Source organism: Eschscholzia californica, unplaced genomic scaffold, assembly GCF_041429995.1.
Source record: "Eschscholzia californica isolate CP2 unplaced genomic scaffold, dmEscCali1.0.p SCAF_5, whole genome shotgun sequence".
Lineage (NCBI taxonomy): Eukaryota > Viridiplantae > Streptophyta > Magnoliopsida > Ranunculales > Papaveraceae > Eschscholzia > Eschscholzia californica.
In genome coordinates this window covers 36,953,736-36,978,095 of record NW_028238472.1, presented here as the reverse complement: position 1 = coordinate 36,978,095, position 24,360 = coordinate 36,953,736, and the positions used below count along the sequence as shown (strand labels likewise).

The following is a 24,360-nucleotide window of genomic DNA, read 5'->3' as shown; positions in this document are numbered from 1 at the left end:
TTATCCGAACCATCAGGTTTTAGTTTCGTTGACTTACTTTGATTTGATGATTCTGTTTGAAATTCCATCTGTTACATCAAATCTACACACATAAATACACGTATATTAAAAAAAAAAAAATCATATATTGTATTATAAACTACATGTACAGTTCCGTAAATTATGTCTAATGTTTGTCAAATTTTGACAATATTTGAAGGTTTTATGTAGTTTGGTAAGCTTAACAAGGCTACTGTTTTGTGTGAAAAGTAAGCGTAATGGTAAATAAATAATACATTATTTATGTGCACTTTTGGTAACTGTTCTGGGAAAAAAATGACGAGAAATGTTGGATAAATTTTTCATACTGTATGAACTTTTGGTAAAATGTTTTTGATATCATTGATAAAGTACGTATAATTTGTATGATAAAGGGTTATTTCCCAAATGGCCCCCAACTTTGTGACCAGCTTCCTGCCTGGCCCCTTACTTTAGTAAATATTCCCATATAGCCCCCTTTTCTGTTATCTTTAACTGTCCGTTACTCTCACTCCTCCACCTCATTTCTTCTCTCTGCCAAGTCACCTAAAACGCCACATCATCATCTTCTCCGACAGGGGTCGCCGGTCGGCTAAATTTCCGGCCGGCGACCTTCAAACCTTAAATATTTAAAAAAAAAAATTTCTCTTCTTCTTCCTCTCTCTCTCCTGTTTTCTGAAGCTGGTCACAAACTTTTTTTTTCTCTCTCCTGTTCTCATTTTCTCTCTCTTCCTTTCTCTCCTCTCTCCCTCTCTAAGTCTGGCAGATCTAGCCTCTAGGTGTGTTTCATCCAACAAGAACCTCATCATCATCTCTCTCTCTAATCTCACCAGGACGCTTGAAATTTTAGAAACCCTAAACCTTCCAGATCTCCAAATATGGAACAATGCCGCTTTTGACTATGGATCCACACATAATCACACTACCGCCATTAAAGCTTCTTCATCTCCTCTGAAACCCGTCGTTCTTAATCAGTCAGAACCTTTCATATTGGATTCGATTTACACCAAGGAATACCAAACCCCTTCTTGTTGCATATCTCCTGTTCGGACTAGATCTCCATTACCCATTTATCTTCTTTGGTAAAGTTGCTCATTTTGTTGATAATACTGATTCAGTTGGTCACTTCCAAAAGGTAAAACCCATTTATCTTCTTTGGTAAAGCTGCTAATCTTTTCTCTTTTCAAATTGAAACTTTGGGTTTTGATTTTGATAGGTTTAATTTTAATGGGTATGTCTTGATTTTGTTTATTGATGATGATCTTTGGTTTTGACAACCATTGGAAATTTCTGTATTTGCTCAATTGCAATAGGGATGGTAATTGGAGTGATTGTGATGTACCGAATAAAACACAGGAAATATAGAGATGAAATTTTTTTTGGTGCCTTTAATTGCTATGCCAACAGTTTTATCATTAACCATGGCTAATGGATCTCACAGAATTTCAGAACAAGGTGCCATTACTAAAAGAGTGACATCCATTAAAGAAATGGCTGGTATGGATGTTCTATGTAGTGATAAAACTGGAATTTTAACCCTAAACAAGCTCACTGTTGATAAAGAGATCATTGAGGTTTGTGTTATTAAAATCAAATCAAATCTTAATCAGTTCAGAAAAAAAAAAAAATCCCTGATCGACTGTCGGCCAGTGTAGAGAGACCAGCTTCAACAGATCTGTTGATCCCCTCTCTCTCTAGAACTGTTCTAGAGAGAGAGAAAAGAAAGAAATTTTTTTTTTTTTAGAGAGAGAGAGAGGAAGAGAAAAAAAGAAAAAAAATTTAGGTTTGAAGTCGCCGGCCGGAAATTGGCCGGCCGGCATCTCTCGCCGGAGAAGATGATGAGTTGGCTAGAAGATGAGGTGGCAGAGAGAGATTATGAGATGGAGGAGAGAGAAATGTTGACTGGTTAACGGTGTTATAACGGAATCTTAAAAAGGGGACCATATGGGTATTTTTGCTAATCTAGGGGGCTAGGCAGGAAGCTGGTCACAAAGTTGGGGGCCATTTGGGAAATAACCCTATGATAAATACACATATATATCATTCAGTAATAATAACAACTTACTGGAAATTTTGCGTAATGTACTGTAAAGTATGAGAATGTATCGTACATTACCTATATTGTATATTCTGTTATGAGAAACCGTACGGATAATCACCAGGTTCCAAAGTTGTACGGATGGATAAATCTGATCTGAAGAAATATCATAAACCACAGAAGATTAAACATAAATCTAAAGAAATATGATATTATCATTGAATGGAAACATAAAATATCAAATTTGAAGGAATCGTTGAATAAGGAATAAACATCAAGATCTAAAATAGTTATGAAATTTTAGAGAGAGAAAATAAACATCATACATTAGAAGTTAATGAATTAGTAAATAGATCTTATAGAATTGGATCATAAATCTGATATGATCCATAATAAAGCAACATAATCTGATAATTTAACATGAGCAACAATATTAAATCTTAACAATGGTGATTATAATGAATTTCACAGTGTCAAACCTGATAAAGGATGAATATTTGCACAACAATCTAATGAAGGTAAAACAAGATTTCTGAGTTTAATGGAGATTTATTAAGTGAATCGGTTTTAGTGAGAGAAAATAAATTACTTCCGTTAGTGAAGATAATGAAGCTAACATTACTTTGAATGGAAACGTGATTGGAGAGAGAATGTGAGAGATAAAAATAGAAAAATATATTCAAGGATTTTGTTAGTAAATCAGTTATAATATATGAGGAAGGTTATATAGGTATTATGAATTAATATATATTCTAGGGATTTGTGTTTTCTCTCTAGATGTATACCAATGGACTAGATATCCTTATACAATATTATTTTGGTTTTCAAACCCTTAATGGGATTAGAGTGGACTTAATGTCATTAGGCCCCGTTTTTTGGGCTATAAGCTAAAAAATTCTTGTTTTTTTAATCTTTTTTCTTTAATCTCTCATACCTCTGCGAGGTTATGCTCTGTCAATGAATCTTTATTTCTCATACCTTTTTTTTTTCTCTTATCCATCTTTTTTCTACTTTACCACCGACATTTGTCGAATATTTAAATAAAATAAATCACAATAGTTCGAAATAAAAGTCGTAAAATTCTGAATTGAACGAAAACTTTAAAAATTAGAAAAGAAATTATTAATTGAACTTACAAATAAGATAGAATACATATAAAGGCCGAAGTTAGAGTGTTATGTCATTCGTGAACTTACAACTTAAATAGGAAAAATTCATGGGAGTACCGAAGTTAGAGTGTTACGTTGGTCGTAGTGATATGAGAGGGAAAAAAGAAGAAATAATAAGTGTATGACTATTTTCATACTTTTAAGTGAAAAAAAAATGGAGTTTCATTAATACTCAATAAAAAAAAAGAGGTACCACTAATTGGATATTAGTGGTGAGGGTGTATCGCTAAATTCCTCAATATATAAAATGGATCATGGATCTAGAATATATGAACTTACAAACCCTTAGGATGGCCCTAAGGGCCTTTAGGGCACAACATGTCTTAATTGGCCGTTATAGTATTTATCCAAATTCATGATGTATTACATATTATAATCATGATGTATCAGTGCAATTCCGATGTAATGACTCTTGGAGTTCAATCTTGAAATAAAAAAATGAGATATCATATTTATACATTTAGATTTTTTTTTTTGGATAACATCCTTGATACAGTTAAGTGGAGTAGGTCCCATCTATAATTTGTTTACATTGTTCTCAAAAATATTTTGTCAATGAATGGGCTGCACTATTGCATTCTCTAGCTACAAATTTGAAGATGGTGAATTCAAATTTCTTCTTCACATCGTGGATCTTGGCAATTAATGCTCTGATAAAATATTTATACACTGAGATTTAAAACATCTACATTTATATCTTTTTATGGTTAAATTATTTTCGAAATTGTTTATTGTTTACGGGTTATTTTTCGTGTTTAATGGCAATTTGATAAAATCAAAATGATCCAATCCTTTATATTCCAAATACTGCAGATTAGCAAAGATGAGATGGAGTGTGATCAAACTTTCTTGTTCTGTAAGTAAGATTCTTCAACTTAGACAAAGGCAATCTTTTAAGAAAGGAAATTAAGATAAAATCCACATCAAAACTTATAAAACTTCTAAATCAAAATCCAGAGCAAAAGGCAAGAAATAGAACAAAAGAAAGTATCTTGGATTCTCATCCAAGTTATATTTGAAACCAACCTCCCCTTTACCTTCAAATTCTCCTCTTTAAGTGCATGTTAAGACATCTGAGAAAACAATTTTCTAACTTCAATGGCTTTCTCTCTTCTGGTCTGGCTAGTCTCTTTATTGGGGTTGGTTATGAGCTCAAACTTACCCAACACACAAGCAATGCCTCCTCCATCTCCAGTAAATTGTGACGGAACGGAATGCATTATCCATAACGCTTATGGTGTATGGAACGACAGAAAAGACTGTAAAGTTCAAAATATCACCTACCCAACAACCGAGGAAGAATTACGATTAGCTATTGCTCAAGCAAATCAAAAGAAATTGAAAGTTAAGATTGTAACAGGGTTCTCACATACCATACCAAAATTAGTATGCCCGGAAACACAATCGAAGAACTCTATTCTTATCAGTACAGAGAAGTATAATTCAAATATAGAAGTTGATGTTAAAAGTCTTACTGTTACGACAGATTCGGGAGTTTCATTGAGAGATTTGATCAATAAGGTGGAAGAAGCTGGATTGAGTTTAGTTGCTTCTCCATATTGGGAAGGTGTTAGTATTGGAGGACTTATAAGTACTGGATCACATGGAAGTTCATGGTGGGGAAAAGGAGGATCTGTTCATGATCATATTGTCGGTCTTAATATCGTAGTTTCTGCAACACAATCTGAAGGATATGCAAAAATTATTTCACTTGATGCTCGAAACCCACTTTTTAATGCTGCAAAAGTGTCTTTAGGATTGTTGGGGGCCATCTCAAAGGTAAGTAGAGTAGTACTTAGGTGGTGTTTGTTTTTTCTTAGTGTCTGCCTCTGAGTCGCGTGATTCTGACTCATCTAAATTTGAGTGGTTTGGTTCTGACTCCTATGAATCTGAGTCGTCTGATTTGTTTCGGTTACTGTTACAATAGTTCAGATATTTCAGACAATAGCATCTTAATTCTAATTTAGTTTTCGTCTGACTTAAAAGGGCCCAAAATCAGGCGATCGATACATTTCGTACGAGTTAGACATGAGTTAGATGAAAGCTAAAGTTTCTGAAATCTGACCCAAGTCAATTGAAATGTCGAGTCAGATTTCAGATCCGAAATTCCAAAAAAATAAAATAGAACACCACTCTACTTTCATCTTGTGTAGTTGTGTACTCCGATTTTAGTCACTTTCGGCATTTTTCAGAACACTTACGTGAACAAAAATTAGGATAGACGGTCATTGACAAAAACCAAATTCTTGCTAAGGACTATGTTATTGCTAAGAAGAAAACTAATTGAAACAAAATTTCATGTAAACTACAGATAAAGCTATCATTAGAGCCTGGGTTCAAAAGAAGCATTACCAATGTCTTCAATAATGATAGTCATTTCGAGGATGAATTCATGGACTTTGCACGAAAACATGAATTCGCAGACATTACTTGGTATCCATCAAAACATACAGCAGTATATAGACAAGATGATCGAGTTCCTTTGAACACTTCCGGCGACGGAGTCAACGACTTTCTTGGATTTCAATCAAATCTTGTTCTTGTTTCAAGTGCTGTTAGGTCTTCAGGTACTTCTTCGTCATTTCTATGTGACTATGTTTAACCATCTGATTTTAGTAGATACAAATTTCAAGCATATATAAATTGTTGAATGTGGTTACACAGAAAAAGGACTAGAGAATATTCGAAACGTCGATGGAAAGTGTGCAATGGCATCTACTGTTGTAGGATTCAAGAAACTAGTAGCAAATGGATTGAAAAATAACCTCATTTTTACCGGGTATCCAGTTATTGGTCATCAAGGTAAAATGCAAACATCTGGTTCATGTTTATACTCGCCTGCAATAAACACTCTAAGCACTTGCGCTTGGGATCCAAGAATCAAAGGACTCTTCTTCTACGAAACAACAATTATATTTCCCGCTTCAAAGTTTCGAGACTTCATTCTCGACGTAAAGAAACTAAGGGATCTAAAACCTGAAAACTTTTGTGGGGTTGACATTTATAATGGGTTTTTAATACGATTTATTAAGGCTTCCGAGGCATATCTAGGCCAACCAGAGGATTCTGTCGTGGTTGATTTCAACTACTATCGAGCGGGCGATGCCTCAACGCCAAGGTTGAATCAAGACATATGGGAAGAAGTAGAACAAATTGCGTTATTCAAATACGGGGCTAGACCACATTGGGCAAAGAATCGGAACGTCGCGTTTTTGGGTGTGCCTCAAAAGTATCCTAACTTTAGCAAGTTTCTTGCAGCAAAGAAGCAATTGGATCCTGAAAATATGTTTTCAAGTGATTGGTCAGATGAGATTGTTCTTGGAAAAGGAAGAACAAAAACTGATGGATGTGCTATGGAAGGGCTATGTATATGCTCAGAAGATAGGCATTGTAATCCAAGCAAGGGATATTTTTGCAAACAAGGACTAGTATATAATCAAGCTAGGGTTTGCAAGTATTCAGCTACTTCAATGGCACAATGAATATATATTTCCCAAATTTAGTTTGGATAGTTAGTTCAAGAACTTGTCAATGCTCATAGTCATAGATGTTTGCAACATCTATGAGCATTGCATTTCTCCAAATATTTATCTTCTCCGAACACTTGCTTGTCTTCCTACTTATGGTCTGTTCTTGGTTATCAAATTTGAAACTGCAGTCCATTTTTTTTTGTGAAATCCGACCTTTAATTGAGTGGTAATACGTGTGTCTTCGTGCTAGAGAGATTATCAAATTTGAAAATCTCATTTATTTTTCGAAAACTATTACCCTAATAAGAAAATCATTAACAAAATCAGTCTTTTTTGAGCTGTTGAATTAGCCAATTAATCAAATCATATTCCCGACCAAACCAAGGACAAAAGAAACTATTTTTGATTTAGAACCTTTAAGCTATTCCAGTGAGCTCAAGGTCTTCCATTCAAATTACCCATTGTATTTCCTAAGTTCCCTAAAAAACAACTTTCTTGTAACCAAAGAATGAAACACTCACCATTTGAAGTTCTCGTTGATGTCTTGAATCCGTAAAAAGAAGCTATATTGTATGCTTCCCGAATTCAATAATCACAAAATACAGCACTCCGAAAAAGAAAACACACCTGGGGTGAAGCTCTTATATTTTCATTGGGTTCCATCACTGAAGTTGTCTAATGGAACACGATCGTCATGCAGTATACTCATGTACTTGAATCTTGCTTGATTCTAATTCTCATTAAAATTCGACTGCCACAAAATGTTTAAAGAAAAAATTAATGCTCAGTATCAAAAAATAATTCAGATTACACCTTCTAACTCTTTTAAAGCACAACAAAAAGGACAAATTTGCGATAAAAGCAAAAGTTCGCAGAACCCCAAGCAAATTCTTTTACTTCAAGTTGCTTCAGTTGGTGATTTTACATCTTCAGATGATTCGCCAAGAGTGAAACGAACGAATCTTCGAACTTTTATGTTCTCACCAAGAGCTGCAACAGTTTGCTTTACCAAATCCTTTACTAGAAGACTATCGTTCTTGATAAATGATTGCTCTAAAAGAGCGAGTTCTCCAAGTCTCTTTGAGATCCTTCCTTCAACAATTTTCTCTCTAATATTCTCAGGCTTTGATTGCAAATCTTCTCTCTGCATTTCAATCTCTTTCTCCTTGCTTACTAAGCTCTCGGGAATGTCTTCCATTGAGACGTATTTCACTTGTGGGCAGGCTACTACTTGCATTGCAAGATCATCGACCAACTCTTTGAATTTCTCACTCCTCCCGACAAAATCTGTTTCGCAATTGATCTCGATCAGAACCCCAATTCGAGAATCATGAATGTAGGACCCGATTCTTCCTTCTGCAGCTATTCGGCTAGCCTTCTTGTCGGCGGTTGAGAGGCCTTTCTTTCGTAGATATTCTTGTGCTTTTTCAAGGTCACCTTCAGTTTCTGCAAGTGCTTTCTTGCAATCCATCATGCCGGCTCCTGTTTCTTCACGAAGTTGCTTAACCAATGCAGCTGATACTTTCACGGTTGGCACTCTGCAAAATACAAATTCAGGATCTGCCCTTCAAGTAAAATTTGAAGATTATTATTACATGAAAATATAATGTGATCCAAGTTTGAGACGAACATACTACTTGGAGCAGAAATGAAGGATTACGGTTATGGGTGACTTATGTTGGGGACAAGTTCTCAGTTCTCACTATATCTAAATACATGATATATAAGTTGAAAGGAAATTAACTAAATCAACCATATTGAGATAGATTAAATTGCATGACTATCTTACTAAATCTCACAACAGTTTATATAGATTTTTGTATATTGTATTAAGAACTTTTGACTTGTGATTTGAGCTAGGATTCGACAACACCAGTCCTTATTGGAGATAATCTCCACTAAGACATTAGTCTATGAAAACAACCCTCGCCTCACAAAGATATCATGGCCAAAAGAAATTTTTTAAAATTATCAGATGTTAAGCTTCAAGTTGACTAAAGAAGCTCTTTATGCATCCTTCAACCTAAAAGAAAATTATGATAAGTTCGCTAGTTCTAAACTGGATGACTAAAGAAGCTTTTTATGCATTTGCAATTCATAACTAAAATTCCAAGATTAGGATTTATATATCTTGAAAATAATAAAATTCTATTGCAATCAAATGAAAAATGGAAGAAAGAAACTACGTACTTCTCAACAGCTTCTTTTGCTTCAGGTACTGCTGGTTGATCCTGTGGTGGAGCTGGTGCAGGAGCAGAAGATTTAGCAGCAGTTTGGGCAGCTACTTCTGCAGCAAAATCTTGGCTTTTCTTCTCTAAACCTTCTCCAAGATTGAATCTTACAAATCTATTTACCTTCATATTTTCCCCAATGGTTGCAATTGTTTGCTTTACCCAATCCTTCACGATTACCTTATCATTCTTTATGTAAGGCTGCTCCAATAATGCAAGCTCCTCAAGCCTTTTCCTTATCCGACCTTCCACAATCTTCGATCTAATTTGCTCTGGTTTTGACAAGAGATCTTCCTTCTGCATTTCAATCTCTCTTTCTTTTTCCACAATCTCAGCAGGAACATCGTCGGTGACTATATATTGTACTTGTGGGTAGGCAGCTGCTTGCATGGCAAGATCATCGACCAACTCCTTAAAGATATCTCCTCTAGCGACAAAATCAGTTTCACAGTTGACTTCAATTAGGATGCCGATTCTGCTATCATGAATATACGATCCAATTCTTCCTTCAGCCGTTGCTCTACTGGCTTTCTTATCTGCACTTGCTAAACCTTTCTTCCTGAGGAACTCTTGAGCTTTAACAATATCACCTCCAGTTTCTGCAAGAGCCTTTTTGCAGTCCATCATCCCTGCTCCAGTGTCATCACGAAGCTGCTTCACAAGAGCAGGAGATATAGTCGCTGCATTTCATAAATGAATTAGTATTAGTATGGAAAATTCTATCTTTACTAATACGAGTCTGAACGTCGGAAATTTCACCAACAGTTTCCCTTTGAATACATTTCTGTACAAACAATCCAATAAACCAACAGTATGTATCAACTGAAATTTGGATAATAGTAAGAAAGATCGGTATTTCAGTGATTATGCCGATTTCTAACAAGAAACAAGAGAGACACTTTCGGTAAATAATAGAACTCTGAAATAGACTACCCACAAATGGAAACAGTCAAAATCTAAAATAGATCTAGAAAGTGTTACTGCCTTGTAGAAACACTCTCACCTTTCAATTTCATATTCACCTTTAAGTATCAAGCAACCACTGGATAATGCCATAATCATCATCATCTTCTTCTTCGTTAGGGATAAAGTGTTTAAACTTTCATGTGAAAACCATATGATGGTCTTTTTCTCAAGCATATCATCCTTGCAAAAAGTGGGATAATCCTCATACCTTTTGGATAATATTTCCATCATTTCTGGTGAAAGTATGTAACTATTTCCGCACTTCACAAAATATTTCGACGAAATAAGTTCCAGCTGAACCAAAACTTAGACCCAAACTGAAATTTATATCTTAATTACTAGGGAAAATTTAGCTATTTACCTGACGCTCATCTTATTATTATTGTACTTTAACAATTCACCCAAATATAACCTTAGTAATTTCAAAAACATAACAAGGAAAGTAGAAAACAAAACCTAAGTCGGTATCGAAATTTCAACTAAATAAAAAGAATTACATCAAAATGACAAAGGGTTAGGCTCTAAGCTGAATAACGCCTTCAAAGAAGAATCCTGTTGAAGTTGCATACTGCAATTAAACAAGAAATAAACACAAACTAAACAAAGACAGAATTAGTGAAAAGGTCAGAAACCTTTAGGTGTGCTTTCCTGGGGAGACAGATTGTCAGCTTGTTGAGCTGAGCTGTCGACGTTGTTATTTTCAGCAACAACTTCAGTCTTTTCTTCTTCATCTGGTGTCTTAGATGGAATGTCATTCTCATTGGTAGAAGATTCTTCGGATTGCGGTTCCTCATTTATATTATCATCACTTTTACTCTCTACAACATTTTCGCTATTCACAGTTTCTGAAGGCAAAGTAAGATCAGAAGTCACTTCATCTTTGACAATTTCTTCTGCCGGACTCTGTACAATTTCATCCACACTTTCTGAAGACACAGTAAGATCTGAGCCCACTTCTGGATTGGAGTCAGATTCATTAACATTTTCATTATCTACAATTGGTACAAGAGTCTCTCCTACACTCTCCTCAGAAGCCAAGTTTGTAGAAACAACATCTTCCTGTATGGTTTTATCTGCAGCATCACCATTTTCTGATGTGTTCGAGACTGTATTTTCCGGGTTGTCCTCTGAAGTGGCAGGTTCAGAGGGAGGAGCACCTACCACAGTCGCTGCCTCGACTTCATTGGTTGCCACATCCGAGGAAGTTTTATCAGCTTCAATCTCCTGCGAAATTTCAGGTATTTCTGAAGTTTCAGGGGGTGTCTCTAATTTCTCTCTCTCATCCAAAAATGCAGCTATATCTTTGTTCTGTCGAAAAGCTAGTAAAAAGGGGTTTGTTGCTGAATGGACAACTCCCTGACTGGTTGAATTCAAGTCATTACCACTTTCTTCTTTCTTCATTGTCAAAGTAACCTGTCCTCGTGAAGTACGCAAGACCCGAACAGTAACTTCTTCACCAACTGTTAGTGAAGATCCTCCTCCGCCCATAAGAGATGCAAATCCTTCATCAACTTCCTCTGATGTGGGAAGAAATCCTTCTTCCCCTTCAGGAAGAGATATAAAAGCACCAGCTCTAGTTAAGTTTTTCACTGTTCCTACTAGTTCTTGGCCCTTCACAAACTTTGAGGTTTTTTGCGAGTTTTGATTTGATCTTGGGTTCTTTCTTGGTGTTCTAGGCTTATCATTACTGTTACTTCCTTGAGTATCTTTACGTTGTTGTGATTTATCGTCCCCCTCTCGCATGGTGAGAGAAATTCGTCCATTTTCAGTATTTGCTTCTAGTAACCTCACCTTCACCTCTTGCCCAACTGAGACGACATTTCCTACATCTTTAACAAACCCATCACTCAATTGAGAAACATGTACAAGGCCATCTGTGAAAGCTCCAAAGTCGACAAAAGCACCAAATGGCTGAATAGATCTTACTTTCCCAGTAAAAGATGCACCAGGAACCAATTCCTCATTCTTAACTGGTGGCATGTCACTTTTCCGAATCGGTCTTGGACGCTTAGATTGAGGTGAAGGGGTAACAACTGCATCTGAAGTTGAGGCTTTTTCATTAGCTTCACCAGCATTAGATTGAACTTCTGCAATTTCAGTATTTTCACTTTGAATGGCAGAACCTGGCTCTTCTAGAGCTACATCAGTTCCACTAGCTGCTATTATATGGGTTCTTGATCCATGCCGTATCGAATACCCGCTTCTGTAATTAGGAAATAATCTTATTGATGTCGAAAGTGGTAAGAGTAACCTTTTCGAAGACAATGACTGCCTTGAAGATTTTTCCGAAGTACTGTATCTTGCAAAATTATTGTTTTTGCGTGACGCAAATGTCGTTCCAGGATAGAGTAGAACATTGGTTGTGGCAGAAGAAGCTAGAGGAGTCATTTTGGTTGCAAATCTTACAAGTTGAGACGTCTATTCTAAAGATAGGATAGATTGTATCATACTTTTTCAAACCTGCACATAAAAACCAATGAGCCAAATAGAATAAACACTCCCAAGATTGATTAAGAAGTGAGGTATTCGAAATCAATTCATTTAGGATAAAAGATCTAAATAAATCAATATGCAACACCATTAGTCTTTTGCATAATGTGATATTAGATAATAAATTACAATAACATATGCACTCCAAGACAATGACAAATATTTACTAAACTGAAGCAAATTTTATCATTTTGAGGATTAAGAAACAACACTCATGAAAAAGCAAAATGACTAAACCTCCAAAATATAGTGAAGGCAAGTTAAAAAAGAAATCCCAAAATAAAATATACGATTATATTTTCTTATGAAACAAAAAACAGGAATATATGTTATGAAGAAATTCCAGTAACCAAGAAAAGTAATTGATAAAATAAACAATCACGCAAAACACAAGAGATTTACGTGGTTCGGTCTGTTAGACCCAACACTAAGGGATGATCGAGATATCCCTAGGGTTTCATTTACCCATTGATACCCTAATCCTACCTCCTCTCTCTTTATAATTCCGAAATTTACATGGATATCACTAACTTTGATAAGCGCCCTAATCAAAACTCAAAAGCCTTGCCTCGCATACCAGACCTGCAGAGTAAGCACTGCCTTACAGACAAGAAGATCAACCCTGCTCCATACCCAAAATTTTCCTGCCGGGGTAAAGCAGTTTAGCGGGTCGCAAACCTGGTTAGCTATCGACCCATATTCAAGACACTTTGAACAATATAAGTCCTTATAAACTACCTAATTGTGTATAGGTGCCAACAGAGCAATACCTTTTCACCTCTAAATAAACCAAGACGAGATTTATTAGAAGGATAAAGATGATTTCTCTTGGTTTTCGAAATGCAAGGCTCAAACTAAGTTCACCATTGTTTTCTTGTTCTCAATAATTAAACAGATGAAACTAAAATTTCAAACCACTAGAACAATTTTCAGGACAACAGAAAACAAAATTCATCATTAGAAAACTTCTCAATCTCTTCCCTATATATTAAACTTTTTACTGTGAACTCCTATAATACACACCCAATAAAGAAATTGTGTAATAAGTCATAGAAATTATATTCCATTCTCTATATAAAATTTTCCAATTTCACACAATTTCTATCTTGTTTTTTACTTCTACAACAAACAAAACTCATTTATGAAAAAGGCCATTTCATGATTTTACTTCACTCTGGTTTCAAGCAAGATAGCTTCTCATAGCTAAAATAATCAGTCCCAATTTGAAGGACTCAAACTAAACCTAACGAAGAAAAACAAAACCCAGTTTTCATATCCATGGATAAGACTAAAAAATTGCATTAAAGAACTAAATGAAACCCCAAAACTTCAAAAAACCCAAGACATGAAAATACCAGTACTGTACATAGGGATATTACAATTAAGTACCCATTAACGTAACTAGGTAAATGAAAGGATTACCTGTGAATTTCTCTCTCTTTTTCTCTCTCTCTCTCTCTTTCTAGCTTTGAGTGTTCCTTTTGTTCTTTGGAGTAGGGAATGAAGAAGAACGAAAGGCGGGGATTTAAATCCTTTATCCTTATCCCCTTCCTTTGAGTTTTTTTCTCTTTCACAAACTGAGAGATAAGAACTTATTACTAACTCAAAATTCAACCATCATGTTGTAAATGGGAGATTCTATACGCACCCCCTAAATAACTTGTCACAACTTAGATTTTCTCTTGACTTTGTCAAACAGTGTTGACTAACTTTTTAGGTGCAACTAGGTAGGGGTGGGAATCTGTTCGGGCCGGTCGATACCGGGCTCTAACTTCATCGGATCGGTCGACTCGGACACAAAATGTCGGTGACCACCTATTTATTCGGGCAATCTCGGATGGTCACTTTCAAGAATTGTTTGTCCATTAATCGTTTATTTTATCGGGCCAGTCGGACGTCGGACAGTCTCGGTTCAGGCTTTCCACTAACCATTTACAGAAACTTATAACTTCATTTTCATCCGCGCTAAACAACTCTCAAACAACAAATATGAATCGAACTATTAAGTATGAATGAAACAAGTATAAGTATGAATGAAATTAGTGGGAACAAAAGATTCAGACAAAAACATAACATAAAGTTATACAGACATTCGTAGTACGATGCTCGGTGCAAAACTTCGAATAGATGGAGAGATTTAGAGAGAGAATGATATAAATGGAGAGATTCAGAGAGAGAACAACCATCATAAGTCTATAAAATCCGATTTTCTATAACCTTTGAAAATGAAGACGGGTTTATTCGGTCACTAGTACTAGTCGGGTATTTGGATAGGCCATATTGGTCAGTCGGTCAGCGGGCGGTCAGCCGACATAAAATTTTGACTTTGACTGTCCGCCAATTCTTTCGGGTCAAACGGTCACTGACCGTTATGACCATGGGGTGCCCATGGATACTTTTTGTCTCGGTCGAACCGATCGGGTAGCGGTCTTCCAGATCTTTTCCGCACCACTACAACTAGGGGTGGGAATGGGATGGGACAGAACGGGTTGTCATCCTCCCAGAACGGGCGGAACGAACATATCTCTTGGCTGCTGGGACTGCCAAACAAAATGGACAGGCATTTCGAAATTTTCTCGGTGAAATTCTCGTCCTTGACCATATTCCTAGGCGGATGTGTCAGATAACAGTCGGTCGAGCAACGACACATATATTAGAGAACCACAAACAAAAGCGAAGGATTTTACCGTTCTTTAATCAACTATGAGAACTTCAATGTCGAGATGTGACAACTTGCAATTAAAAGAACACAACTAAAATTACTACAAAATAAAAAGTTAAAGCATAAGATCTTCATTTGGGAAACATTTCGATGTTGACTAAGACAAAAAGTGCTGATATTTCGATGTTAAGGAAGATTCAACATCTTGACTCGTCGTTATGTAAGTGTGTAACCAGAGACTCTGAGAGAGGGGGAGACAAAGAAGAGAGATATATTTGAAATTTTGAAGAACATAAGAGGAGAAGATTGAAGAGTGGTGTTAAGATTATTGGGGGGTTATATAGGGATGGGAATGGGAACAGATTGAAAAGAGACATTCTTCATCTAACAACGGGTACCAACCATACTGAATCCAACATACATAAATGAGGCGGACCTACAGGCAGGTAATTGGACAAGCGAAGAGTCAGTCACACGAAAGGGGCGACAAATGGATGGGTGTGGTTGTACGCCGCGTAAGCCTTTCTACCCACGTCCTTGCACAAAATACTTATAGGGCACGAGTTCTGCCTGTCTCAGTCGTTGAGCACCCATGGACACTCCGGACAGGAGCATAAGTGGGGGGGGGGGGGACTGATGGACCTAAAAAGTTACCTAAATAGGTTTCCACCCGCAAGTATACGGGCGTCAAGTAATAGTTCCGGTAAGACCGGTTCGTTCCTCAGAGACTAAGTTAAACTAATTCTAACCTTAAAACTATTGAGATTTAAAATTGGTTTTGATGGTGATGAAATAGAACTATAATATAAAACTCAAGAAAAATAAATAAATAAATAAATATTTCGATATTCAGAAAAAGGGAACCTAGGGTTTTCGAATCCGTTTTCCTAACAATTCTAAGGACAAATTAATTTTGGTCTAATTCGATAGTTCTTTGTATAACTCAGGTTTTCAGTCCATGAACGGTCTAAAGAAACCCGGAAGATATTATCGTTAAAACAATAAAAACTGTAATAAATTTATTATTAGAATAGTTATTTAAACTTCATCTAAAACCCTAGATATAAAAGACTTAGCTACTCATGCTAGAAACGATAAATATTCGGAGTAATAGAAGAAAAAGATGAAAGAAACTTACTTTTCTGCGATTTTCCCACCAAACAGACCCTTAAGGAGTTGATTTCCTTCTGTTTTTCCGAGAATCTGCCAAACGCACCCTCTGGGAAAACGATTTTCTCGTCTTCCCGGAAATATTTTCCTCTCTGAGAAAATTATTTTCTCATCTTCTTCAACTCTGTTTTCTCTCTCTATGTTCCTGTTTTCTCTCTTTTTTCTTAATCTAATCTCTCTATCTCTATGTTATCTCTTTCTTTCTCACTAGAAACAGAAAATAACAAGAGCAATCAAAGAATCAAGGAAGAAAAATCAAACTAATTCTGTAAAAACCGAGTTTCTGTTTTTCTCTCTCTCTACAAAACTCTCTTCTTAATCTCTCTGTCTCTCTCTCTATCTCTCACGAATAAAGAGTACAATCAGAAAGAAAAGAAAAAGCAGAAATACTCAAAAACTCTCTCTCTCTCTCTACTGTTCTATTTCTCTCTTAAAACCGAGATTCAGCTCTCGGTTTCTCTCTCTACTTTCTCCTTTTCTGTTCTGTTCTATATAACCGATGATCCCCCCTGATCTCTGTTTCTCTTCTGTTTTTATAGACAAAAAAAAAACCCAATCGAATCAATTCAAATCTCTTATTCCTTCTTATCCCAGCTTCGGTTTCCCTCTCTCCTCGTATTACTCGATCAATCTTTCTTCTTAAATCCCTCTGTCTCGGATCTCTCCATGAAACAACTTTCATCCAGCATTAGATAGAGACGAGAGAGAGAAGGATTTATCTGTTTTGATTCTCTCTTTCTCTCGGTCTCTCTCTCTAACTAAACTGGTTGAAAAGATAAGCGAGGAAGAGATAATCACGTACGGGTTTGGCTGGTGAGAAAGATCGATTCAGTGCTTCACGGGTGGACGAAAATGGTACGGCCTCAGCTCTCTGATGTTGCCACGTATCTCAGCTAAATCGGGTCCGTTAAATAATCCCGTGTTTTTCTAATAGCTGGGTGCACTTCTGACCGTGACAGAATGTAGCCCGCGACTTCTTTGGTCCCTCCGATGACTTCCTGGATGCGCGCCACGTGTCCCTCTTGACCCTTGGTCAACTGAATTTGACCCGAACTTTGACTCGCTCTATTTTACTCATTCGAACTCCGATTTGACTTCCGTTTTCGCCTGCGGGTTCGTCTTGGACTCTACTTTCCATCCGAGCACTAACCTTGACCATGAAATCAGAATCAGCAAATGACCAAAATACCCCTAATCTGCATTCTTTCCAACTTTATCCGTTTTGCACGCGTAACTCTGTAAAAGGGTACCTGCACATAAAAGAGAGTAATTTGTGAGAGTAACTGCTCTAGAGAGACTAACTCGTCTAAATTAAGAGACTCAGATGGGACATTTACATGTCTCATCAAACATCCCCAAACTTAGATTTTGCTAGTCCTCGAGCAAAACAGAAAAATAAAACTAAACCCATTTCACCACTTTCGTAGGGACCCACGATTGCACTTAGCACGTGCAACAAGCCGTTAAACCTCTAGGTTACCCAAGAGGACGAGTTTTGTCTCGTGAGGGTTTGCAGTGAATATACCCACAAAATTCAAAAATGCAAAAGGGTCTAAATATGATGTGGACTAAAAATGTTCATCCGGTAGATTTTCAAAAGTTAATAGACATGAAATCTAAGTCGACCAAACCATACAAATGCTAAAAATCTTTTCACCAGTAATCAAGACTCGAAGTGCACGTGACCAGCCAATATAAGTATCATTTCGGTTCTGAAAGGACAAGACCTCGATTACTTTCTCAATACATTTCGCCTCGACTACTGCCTCACGGTTATACACTCAAAAATCAAAGTCACTCAAGAATGGTTCACTCTATGTGTTAGTATGAATATGAAGGAAAACTCAACACATGAAAAAGACGGACTATAATTTTTGTGGACGACTGATCTCAAAGAAGGAAACAACCACTAATACAGGATGGGGAAGCTAACCAACTCTTCTCACCTGATCTACTATCTAACAATGCTTCCTAGAGGTAGATAGACACTAATGAGGATCTGACTAGAACTCCTGAGAACTCGACGTCTTCAAATCTTCAAGAACTGCTTCAAGGGGTAAACAAAACTACATAAACACTCTTTTTTCTTTCATTTTCATTTTTTTTTTCATTCTTTTTTTTTTTTTTTTTTTGAGACTGACTCTGGTAATAAAACTCAAAATACATAACATACTTTCTTCACATTATTCTTTCCTTGGGTAAAATTCTATTCACTTTGCTTCATGCCTTATTCCCAGGGTTCTAAATGATGATGATGTTCCTATCTTCCTCTAGTTGACACTGTTTTCAAGTTTCTCAGACTACAAGAGAAGGTTTGCATTCCTGATGACATCCCTAGTGGTTGTAAAATTTGAACTCAAGAGATCAACTGAGTTCCAAGGAATACTGCGAGGTTGAGTAGCTCTTCATTCTACTCAGAATTAGCTCAGAAGAGATCACTCAAAGCAAAAGAAAGGCTCAGAATCTCACATGGGTTAAGTCTCCACTAATGATCGATTAAGTTCTATTAGAAAAGTCTACTCTTCACCTATCTAATACTCACATGGCTAGTGCACAGACAACTTTAAGACTCGAAATTCGTGGAAAAAACCTTTAACAAAAGCATAGTACAACCAACTAGACTCTATAACTATTAACAAGCAAAAACAACTAGACTCACGTTTCTAATCCAAAAATTAAAAATTTTGAACCCTTTTGAATTTTTGAAATAAGGACTAAAAATTCAATCCCCATCCCCAAACTTAAACCGAACATTGTCCTCAATGTTCTGAAGACTATGCAAAATAACAGGATGAGGGAAAGATGTTACCAGATTCAGAAGTCCTATGCATGGGTTGCCTCCCAGAAAGCGCTAAGTTTAACGTCTTCAGCCAGACGAAACTGATCATAGCAGATCAGTTTTGATAGACAGGATCTTCGATAGGAACGTCCTCTGTATCGGTCAACATCTCTAAAAATGGTTTCAGCCGTTGTCCATTCACTTTGGACACACTACCATTTTTGTCTTCAATGTCAACCGCACCATAAGGATACACAAACTTGACCGTGAAAGGCCCTGTCCATCTAGAACGGAGTTTACCAGGAAATAAATGCAAACGTGTGTTATATAATAAAACTTTCTGACCCGGTGAAAATGTTTTTCTTAAAATAATTTTATCATGCAACATTTTCATCTTATGTTTATATAACCTAGCACTCTCATATGCATCATTTCTCAACTCCTCCAACTCACTGATTTGCAACTTTCTCTCTCTACCCTCCTTGTCAAGCGAAAAATTCAATTGCTTGATAGCCCAATATGCTCTATGCTCTAACTCAACGGGTAAGTGGCATGCTCTGCCATACATTAGTCTATATGGAGACATTCCAATAGGGGTCTTAAACGCTGTACGGTAAGCCCATAGTGCATCGGTTAGTCGTAAAGACCAATCCTTCCTATTGGTGTTAACCGTTTTCTCCAGAATGCGTTTAATCTCCCTATTCGACACCTCGACTTGACCACTAGTCTGTGGATGATATGGGGTAGACACTTTATGGGTAATACCATATTTATTCATTAAAAGCTCAAACTGCCTATTACAAAAGTGTGTGCCCCCATCACTAATAATTGCCCGCGGTGTACCAAAACGTGAAAGTATGTTTTCCTTCAAGAAAGTGATCACAACTTTGTGATCATTCGTTTTGCAAGCAACCGCCTCTATCCACTTAGACACATAGTCAACTGCCACTAGGATGTACAGATTTCCAAATGAATTTGGGAAGGGACCCATGAAATCAATGCCCCACACATCGAAGACCTCAACTACCAAAATAGGATTAAGGGGCATCATGTTCCTACGTGAAATGCTTCCCAACTTTTGGCATCGTTCACATGCCAAACAATATGCATGGGTATCCTTAAATATAGACGGCCAGTAAAAACCACATTGCGGAATTTTGGCTGCCGTCTTTTTACTACTAAAATGCCCTCCACATGCATGATCATGACAAAAGGAGATGATTTTCAATTGTTCCTCATCAGGAACACATCTCCTAATGATCTGATCGGGACAATACTTGAATAAGTATGGGTCGTCCCAGAAGAACCGTTTCACCTCAGATAAAAATTTATCACGATCTTGCTTGGTCCAGTGTTTGGGTATTTGACCAGTAGCAAGATAGTTCACTATATCAGCAAACCAAGGTAATCGGGAGACACTAAAGAGTTGCTCATCAGGAAAGCTCTCTCTCATGGGTAACTTGTCTTTGACAGACTCGACTACAAGTCTAGACAAGTGGTCTGCTACTAAATTTTCGGAACCCTTTTTGTCCCGAATCTCTATGTCAAATTCCTGTAGCAACAGTATCCATCTAATCAGCCTAGGTTTTGCATCCTTTTTAGAAAGGAGATATTTTAATGCAGCATGATCAGAGAATATGATGACCTTAGACCCAACGAGATATGATCTGAACTTCTCTAAGGCATACACTACAGCTAACAACTCTTTTTCAGTGGTAGAGTAGTTTAGCTGTGCATCATTCAACGTCTTACTGGCATAGTATATAACGTGAAGAAGTTTATTCTCACGTTGACCTAACACGACTCCAATAGCATAATCAGATGCATCACACATGATCTCAAATGGAGTACTCCAGTTGGGAGGTTGAACAATAGGGGCAGAAGTAAGCATAAGTTTAAGTTTTTCAAAGGCTTCTAAGCAAGGACCATCAAAGACAAATTTGTTCTCTTTTGCCAAAAGATTACAAAGAGGTCTAGATATCTTGCTGAAATCTTTGATAAACCGCCGATAAAATCCAGCATGTCCTAAGAACGATCGAATATCTTTGACCGTTTTAGGGACTGGGAGGCTTTTTATCAACTCCACTTTTGCTTTATCTACTTCAATGCCCTTTTCAGAAATGACATGCCCTAAGACTATTCCTGAGCGAACCATAAAGTGACATTTCTCCCAATTGAGAACTAAGTTCTTCTCTTTGCATCGAACCAACACGAGTGTGAGGTGATGCAGACATTGATCAAATGATGAGCCAAAGACTGAAAAATCATCCATAAAGACCTCGAGGAACCTCTCTACCATATCTGAAAATATGCTCATCATACATCTTTGAAAAGTGGCGGGTGCATTACACAGCCCAAAAGGCATCCGACGATAAGCATAAGTTCCAAATGGACAGGTAAAAGTGGTTTTCTCTTGGTCTTCAGGGGCTATAGGAATCTGATTATAGCCAGAATAGCCATCTAAGAAACAGTAGTAGCTATGCCCAGCTAGTCTCTCTAACATCTGATCAATGAAAGGAAGAGGAAAATGGTCTTTCCTCGTGACCGTGTTTAATTTCCTGTAGTCAACACAAACACGCCACCCAGTGGTCATCCTGGTGGGTATTAACTCATTTGCTTCGTTCTTGACTACAGTAATGCCTGATTTCTTGGGTACAGTTTGAACAGGACTGACCCAAGTACTATCTGAAATAGGGTATATGATACCCGCACCTAATAATTTCAGGACTTCAGCTCTAACTACCTCCTTCATGTGAGGGTTAAGTCTACGTTGCATTTCCCTAGACGGTTTAGCATCTTCCTCTAGATAGATATGGTGCATGCAAACAGAAGGACTTATACCCTTTAAATCTGATATTGACCACCCTAAGGCCTCTTTGTGGTTTCTAAGGACATCTAACAGTCTACTCTCCTGTTCTTTTTCTAACTCAGAAGCAATAATGACAGGTAGAGTTTCAGATGGGCCTAGAAACGAATACTTTAAGTTGTCAGGCAAGGGTTTCAATTCTAAGGAAGGTGGTTTGTCTGTGGATGTAGACAACTCTGGGATAGATGGACCACTGGACTCATTGGTCGATGATAGTTGATTTGTCTCTAAAGTTGGCGAGTCAATTGGCTTTGACAAAATGAGGGGTTCAACTTTCGCTTTCCACTTATCAGTATCCAGTAATGGGGTAGAATCCAGCAAAGCATTTACCTCATTGATACTTCCCTCCTCATCAAAGTCTAAGCCAAAATGAGCCAACAGTGTTTCTAAGGGATCCTCAGATAAAGTTTCAGGTAAAGAATCCTGAACAAACATATCTATCAGATTCAACTCGGTAAAATCCTCAACATCATCTGGAAAAGTCCAGCTTTATAGATGTTCATCTCTACAGTCATGTTTCCAAAAGATAATTTTAAGAGACCACTCCTACAATATATGACAGCATCAGATGTAGCTAAGAATGGTCATCCTAAAATGACTGGAATCTGACTTTGGGTATCACGAATAGGGTCGGTATCCAAGATGATGAAATCTACAGGAAAGATGAATTCACCGACCTTTATTAAAACATCTTCCACTATTCCACGTGGTCGTCTAATAGACCGATCCGCCAACTGGAGAACTATAGGAGTGGGTTTTATTTCTCCTAAACCTAACTGTAAGTACACTGAGTAAGGAAGGAGGTTAACACTAGCACCTAGATCTAATAATGCTCGTTCGATCTCATGTTCTCCTATGGTGCATGGTAATGTAGGACTTCCTGGGTCTTTGTACTTAGATGGAAGGGTTTGTTGGATAATAGAACTCACTTGATTAGTCAAGAAGACTTTCTTATGCACGTTCATCTTACGCTTTTGAGTACATATGTCTTTAAGGAATTTAGCGTAAGACGGGATCTGTTTAATGGCATCTAATAATGGAATGTTAATACTAACCTGTTTGAATATTTCCATTATCTCCTCAAACTGAGACTTCTTCTTAGGTTCTACCAGACGCTGAGGATAAGGGGCTCTAGGAACATATGGCTCAGGCACAATGGGTAGGTTTTCAAACTCAGGAGCCTTCACAGGCTCTTTACTAGGGGTACTAGTTGGTAAGGTTGGTGGTTCAGAGTTTTGTTCATTATCTTCGGGAACTCCTACCTTATTGTCAATTTCCCTACCACTTCTAAGGGTGGTTATTGCATTGGCCTGGTCCATTTTACCCTTCGGGTTTGGCTCTGGTTGACTAGGAAATATACCCTGTTCTCTCTGCCTAAGGGCTTCTGTAAGTTGACCTACCTCGGTTCTTAGACTGGATATAGTCTGGTTGGTCTGTTGTGCAAAATCCATTTGGGCCTTAACTAGCTGCTTCATGGTTTCCTCTAAAGACTCTTTGTTCTGAGAAGGATATTGGGTACTAGATTGACCCTGGTTTTGAGCATAAGGATTCCTAGGAGCATTAAACCCAGGAGGGTTCATTGAACTACTAATCTGGCCCTGACCCTGACCCTTTGACCAAGAAAAATTGGGGTGATTTCTCCAACCCGGATTATAAGTGTTCGAATAAGGATCATATTTCTGACGGTTATCTTGCCTAGAGTTTAGATAAAGAGCGTTAGCATGCTCTTTCTCGTCAGGAACAAAAAATAGGGTACACTTATTTCCAGTATGAGATGGGTCTCCACAGACCGAGCACGGATAAGAGATGGATTCATTTCCAACACTCATGACTTGAGTGGGATCCTCCCTGAATGCTTTAGGCTGACCAAGTTCTAGGGCTTCTATCCTTCTCGTCATGGCGGCGAGTTTAAGATCTGACTCATCAACTCTATAGATGCCAGCTTTATTCGGAGTAGGATTAGCCCTAGTAGGAGGTCCTCTAGAAGTTTCCCATTGCTGGGATTTCTCAGCTAGATCTTCTAGAAAAGCCATGCAATCATCGGCGGATTTATGAGTAAAACCGCCACCACAGAATGATTCTACCATGGATGTAGTTGGGTAATTTAGTCCGTCATAGAGAATCTGGACTAATCTGATTTTTTCAAAACCATGGTGTGGACACTGTAGTAAGATTTCTTTAAATCTCTCAAGATATTTATAGAGAGATTATTCTTCTTGCTGTACAAAACTGTTAAGACTTTGCCTTAAAGAGGTAGTTTTGTGTTTCGGGAAGAATTTCAGAAGGAATGCACTGCTCAATTCTTCCCATGTAGTAATGGAATGGGGTTGTAAGGCATACAACCAAGATTTTGCTTTCTCCTTCAGTGAGAAAGGGAACAACCTAAGTCTCAATATTTCGTCAGGCATATTGGGGAAATTCATAGTCCCACAGATTTCTTCGAAATCCCTAACATGGTAGTAGGGATTCTCGTTCTCAACCCCACGGAAAACAGGAAGCAT

General features: G+C 37.4%; 3 protein-coding genes across 4 annotated transcripts; 1 reads left to right on the top strand and 2 right to left on the bottom strand.

Moving 5' to 3' along the window:
- The first annotated feature begins 695 nt into the window (after positions 1-695).
- On the top strand, positions 696-7,032 carry GULLO3 (D-arabinono-1,4-lactone oxidase family protein). Of its 2 annotated transcripts, XR_015225819.1 has the most exons (5): positions 696-1,153; positions 4,039-5,004; positions 5,537-5,792; positions 5,890-6,861; positions 6,946-7,032. XR_015225819.1 is itself a non-coding variant. In XM_086642482.1 (4 exons), the coding sequence occupies exons 2-4, from the start codon at positions 4,324-4,326 to the stop codon at positions 6,705-6,707; spliced, it is 1,755 nt and encodes a 584-aa protein (XP_086498608.1). In that variant the 5' UTR covers positions 696-1,153; positions 4,039-4,323; the 3' UTR covers positions 6,708-6,925. The 2 variants fall into 2 exon arrangements, 1 of the variants encoding a protein (XP_086498608.1); XM_086642482.1 differs by lacking the exon at positions 6,946-7,032 and having other exon boundaries at positions 5,890-6,925.
- A 373-nt stretch (positions 7,033-7,405) lies between these two features.
- Positions 7,406-13,874, bottom strand: EMB2726 (elongation factor Ts family protein). Its single transcript, XM_086642480.1, has 4 exons — positions 13,805-13,874; positions 10,525-12,352; positions 8,886-9,606; positions 7,406-8,233 (listed from the first exon to the last, which is right to left on the bottom strand). Exons 2-4 carry the CDS (start codon positions 12,278-12,280, stop codon positions 7,594-7,596), a joined length of 3,117 nt encoding a protein of 1,038 aa, XP_086498606.1. The 5' UTR covers positions 12,281-12,352; positions 13,805-13,874; the 3' UTR covers positions 7,406-7,593.
- Positions 13,875-19,048: 5,174 nt separating this feature from the next.
- On the bottom strand, positions 19,049-23,990 carry LOC147538937 (uncharacterized). The gene is made up of 4 exons (XM_086643047.1): positions 23,185-23,990; positions 22,789-23,121; positions 20,223-21,793; positions 19,049-19,718 (listed from the first exon to the last, which is right to left on the bottom strand). Exons 1-4 carry the CDS (start codon positions 23,944-23,946, stop codon positions 19,109-19,111), a joined length of 3,276 nt encoding a protein of 1,091 aa, XP_086499173.1. The 5' UTR covers positions 23,947-23,990; the 3' UTR covers positions 19,049-19,108.
- Positions 23,991-24,360: the final 370 nt, after the last annotated feature.

Excerpts from the sequence above, each read along its gene's own strand:
- GULLO3 (XM_086642482.1), top strand. The coding sequence starts at position 4,324 with ATGGCTTTCTCTCTTCTGGTCTGGCTAGTCTCTTTATTGGGGTTGGTT. Across the intron at positions 5,005-5,536 it reads TGTTGGGGGCCATCTCAAAG|ATAAAGCTATCATTAGAGCC; the intron begins GTAAGTAGAGTA and ends TGTAAACTACAG. Across the intron at positions 5,793-5,889 it reads AAGTGCTGTTAGGTCTTCAG|AAAAAGGACTAGAGAATATT; the intron begins GTACTTCTTCGT and ends GTGGTTACACAG.
- EMB2726 (XM_086642480.1), bottom strand. The coding sequence starts at position 12,280 with ATGACTCCTCTAGCTTCTTCTGCCACAACCAATGTTCTACTCTATCCT. Across the intron at positions 9,607-10,524 it reads CCAGGAAAGCACACCTAAAG|CGACTATATCTCCTGCTCTT; the intron begins GTTTCTGACCTT and ends TATGAAATGCAG. Across the intron at positions 8,234-8,885 it reads GCAAAAGAAGCTGTTGAGAA|AGTGCCAACCGTGAAAGTAT; the intron begins GTACGTAGTTTC and ends TGTATTTTGCAG.
- LOC147538937 (XM_086643047.1), bottom strand. The coding sequence starts at position 23,946 with ATGGTAGAATCATTCTGTGGTGGCGGTTTTACTCATAAATCCGCCGAT. Across the intron at positions 23,122-23,184 it reads AACCAGAGCCAAACCCGAAG|GTAGGAGTTCCCGAAGATAA; the intron begins GGTAAAATGGAC and ends ATTGACAATAAG. Across the intron at positions 19,719-20,222 it reads TGTGTTCCTGATGAGGAACA|TAGTGGTCAAGTCGAGGTGT; the intron begins ATTGAAAATCAT and ends TCATCCACAGAC.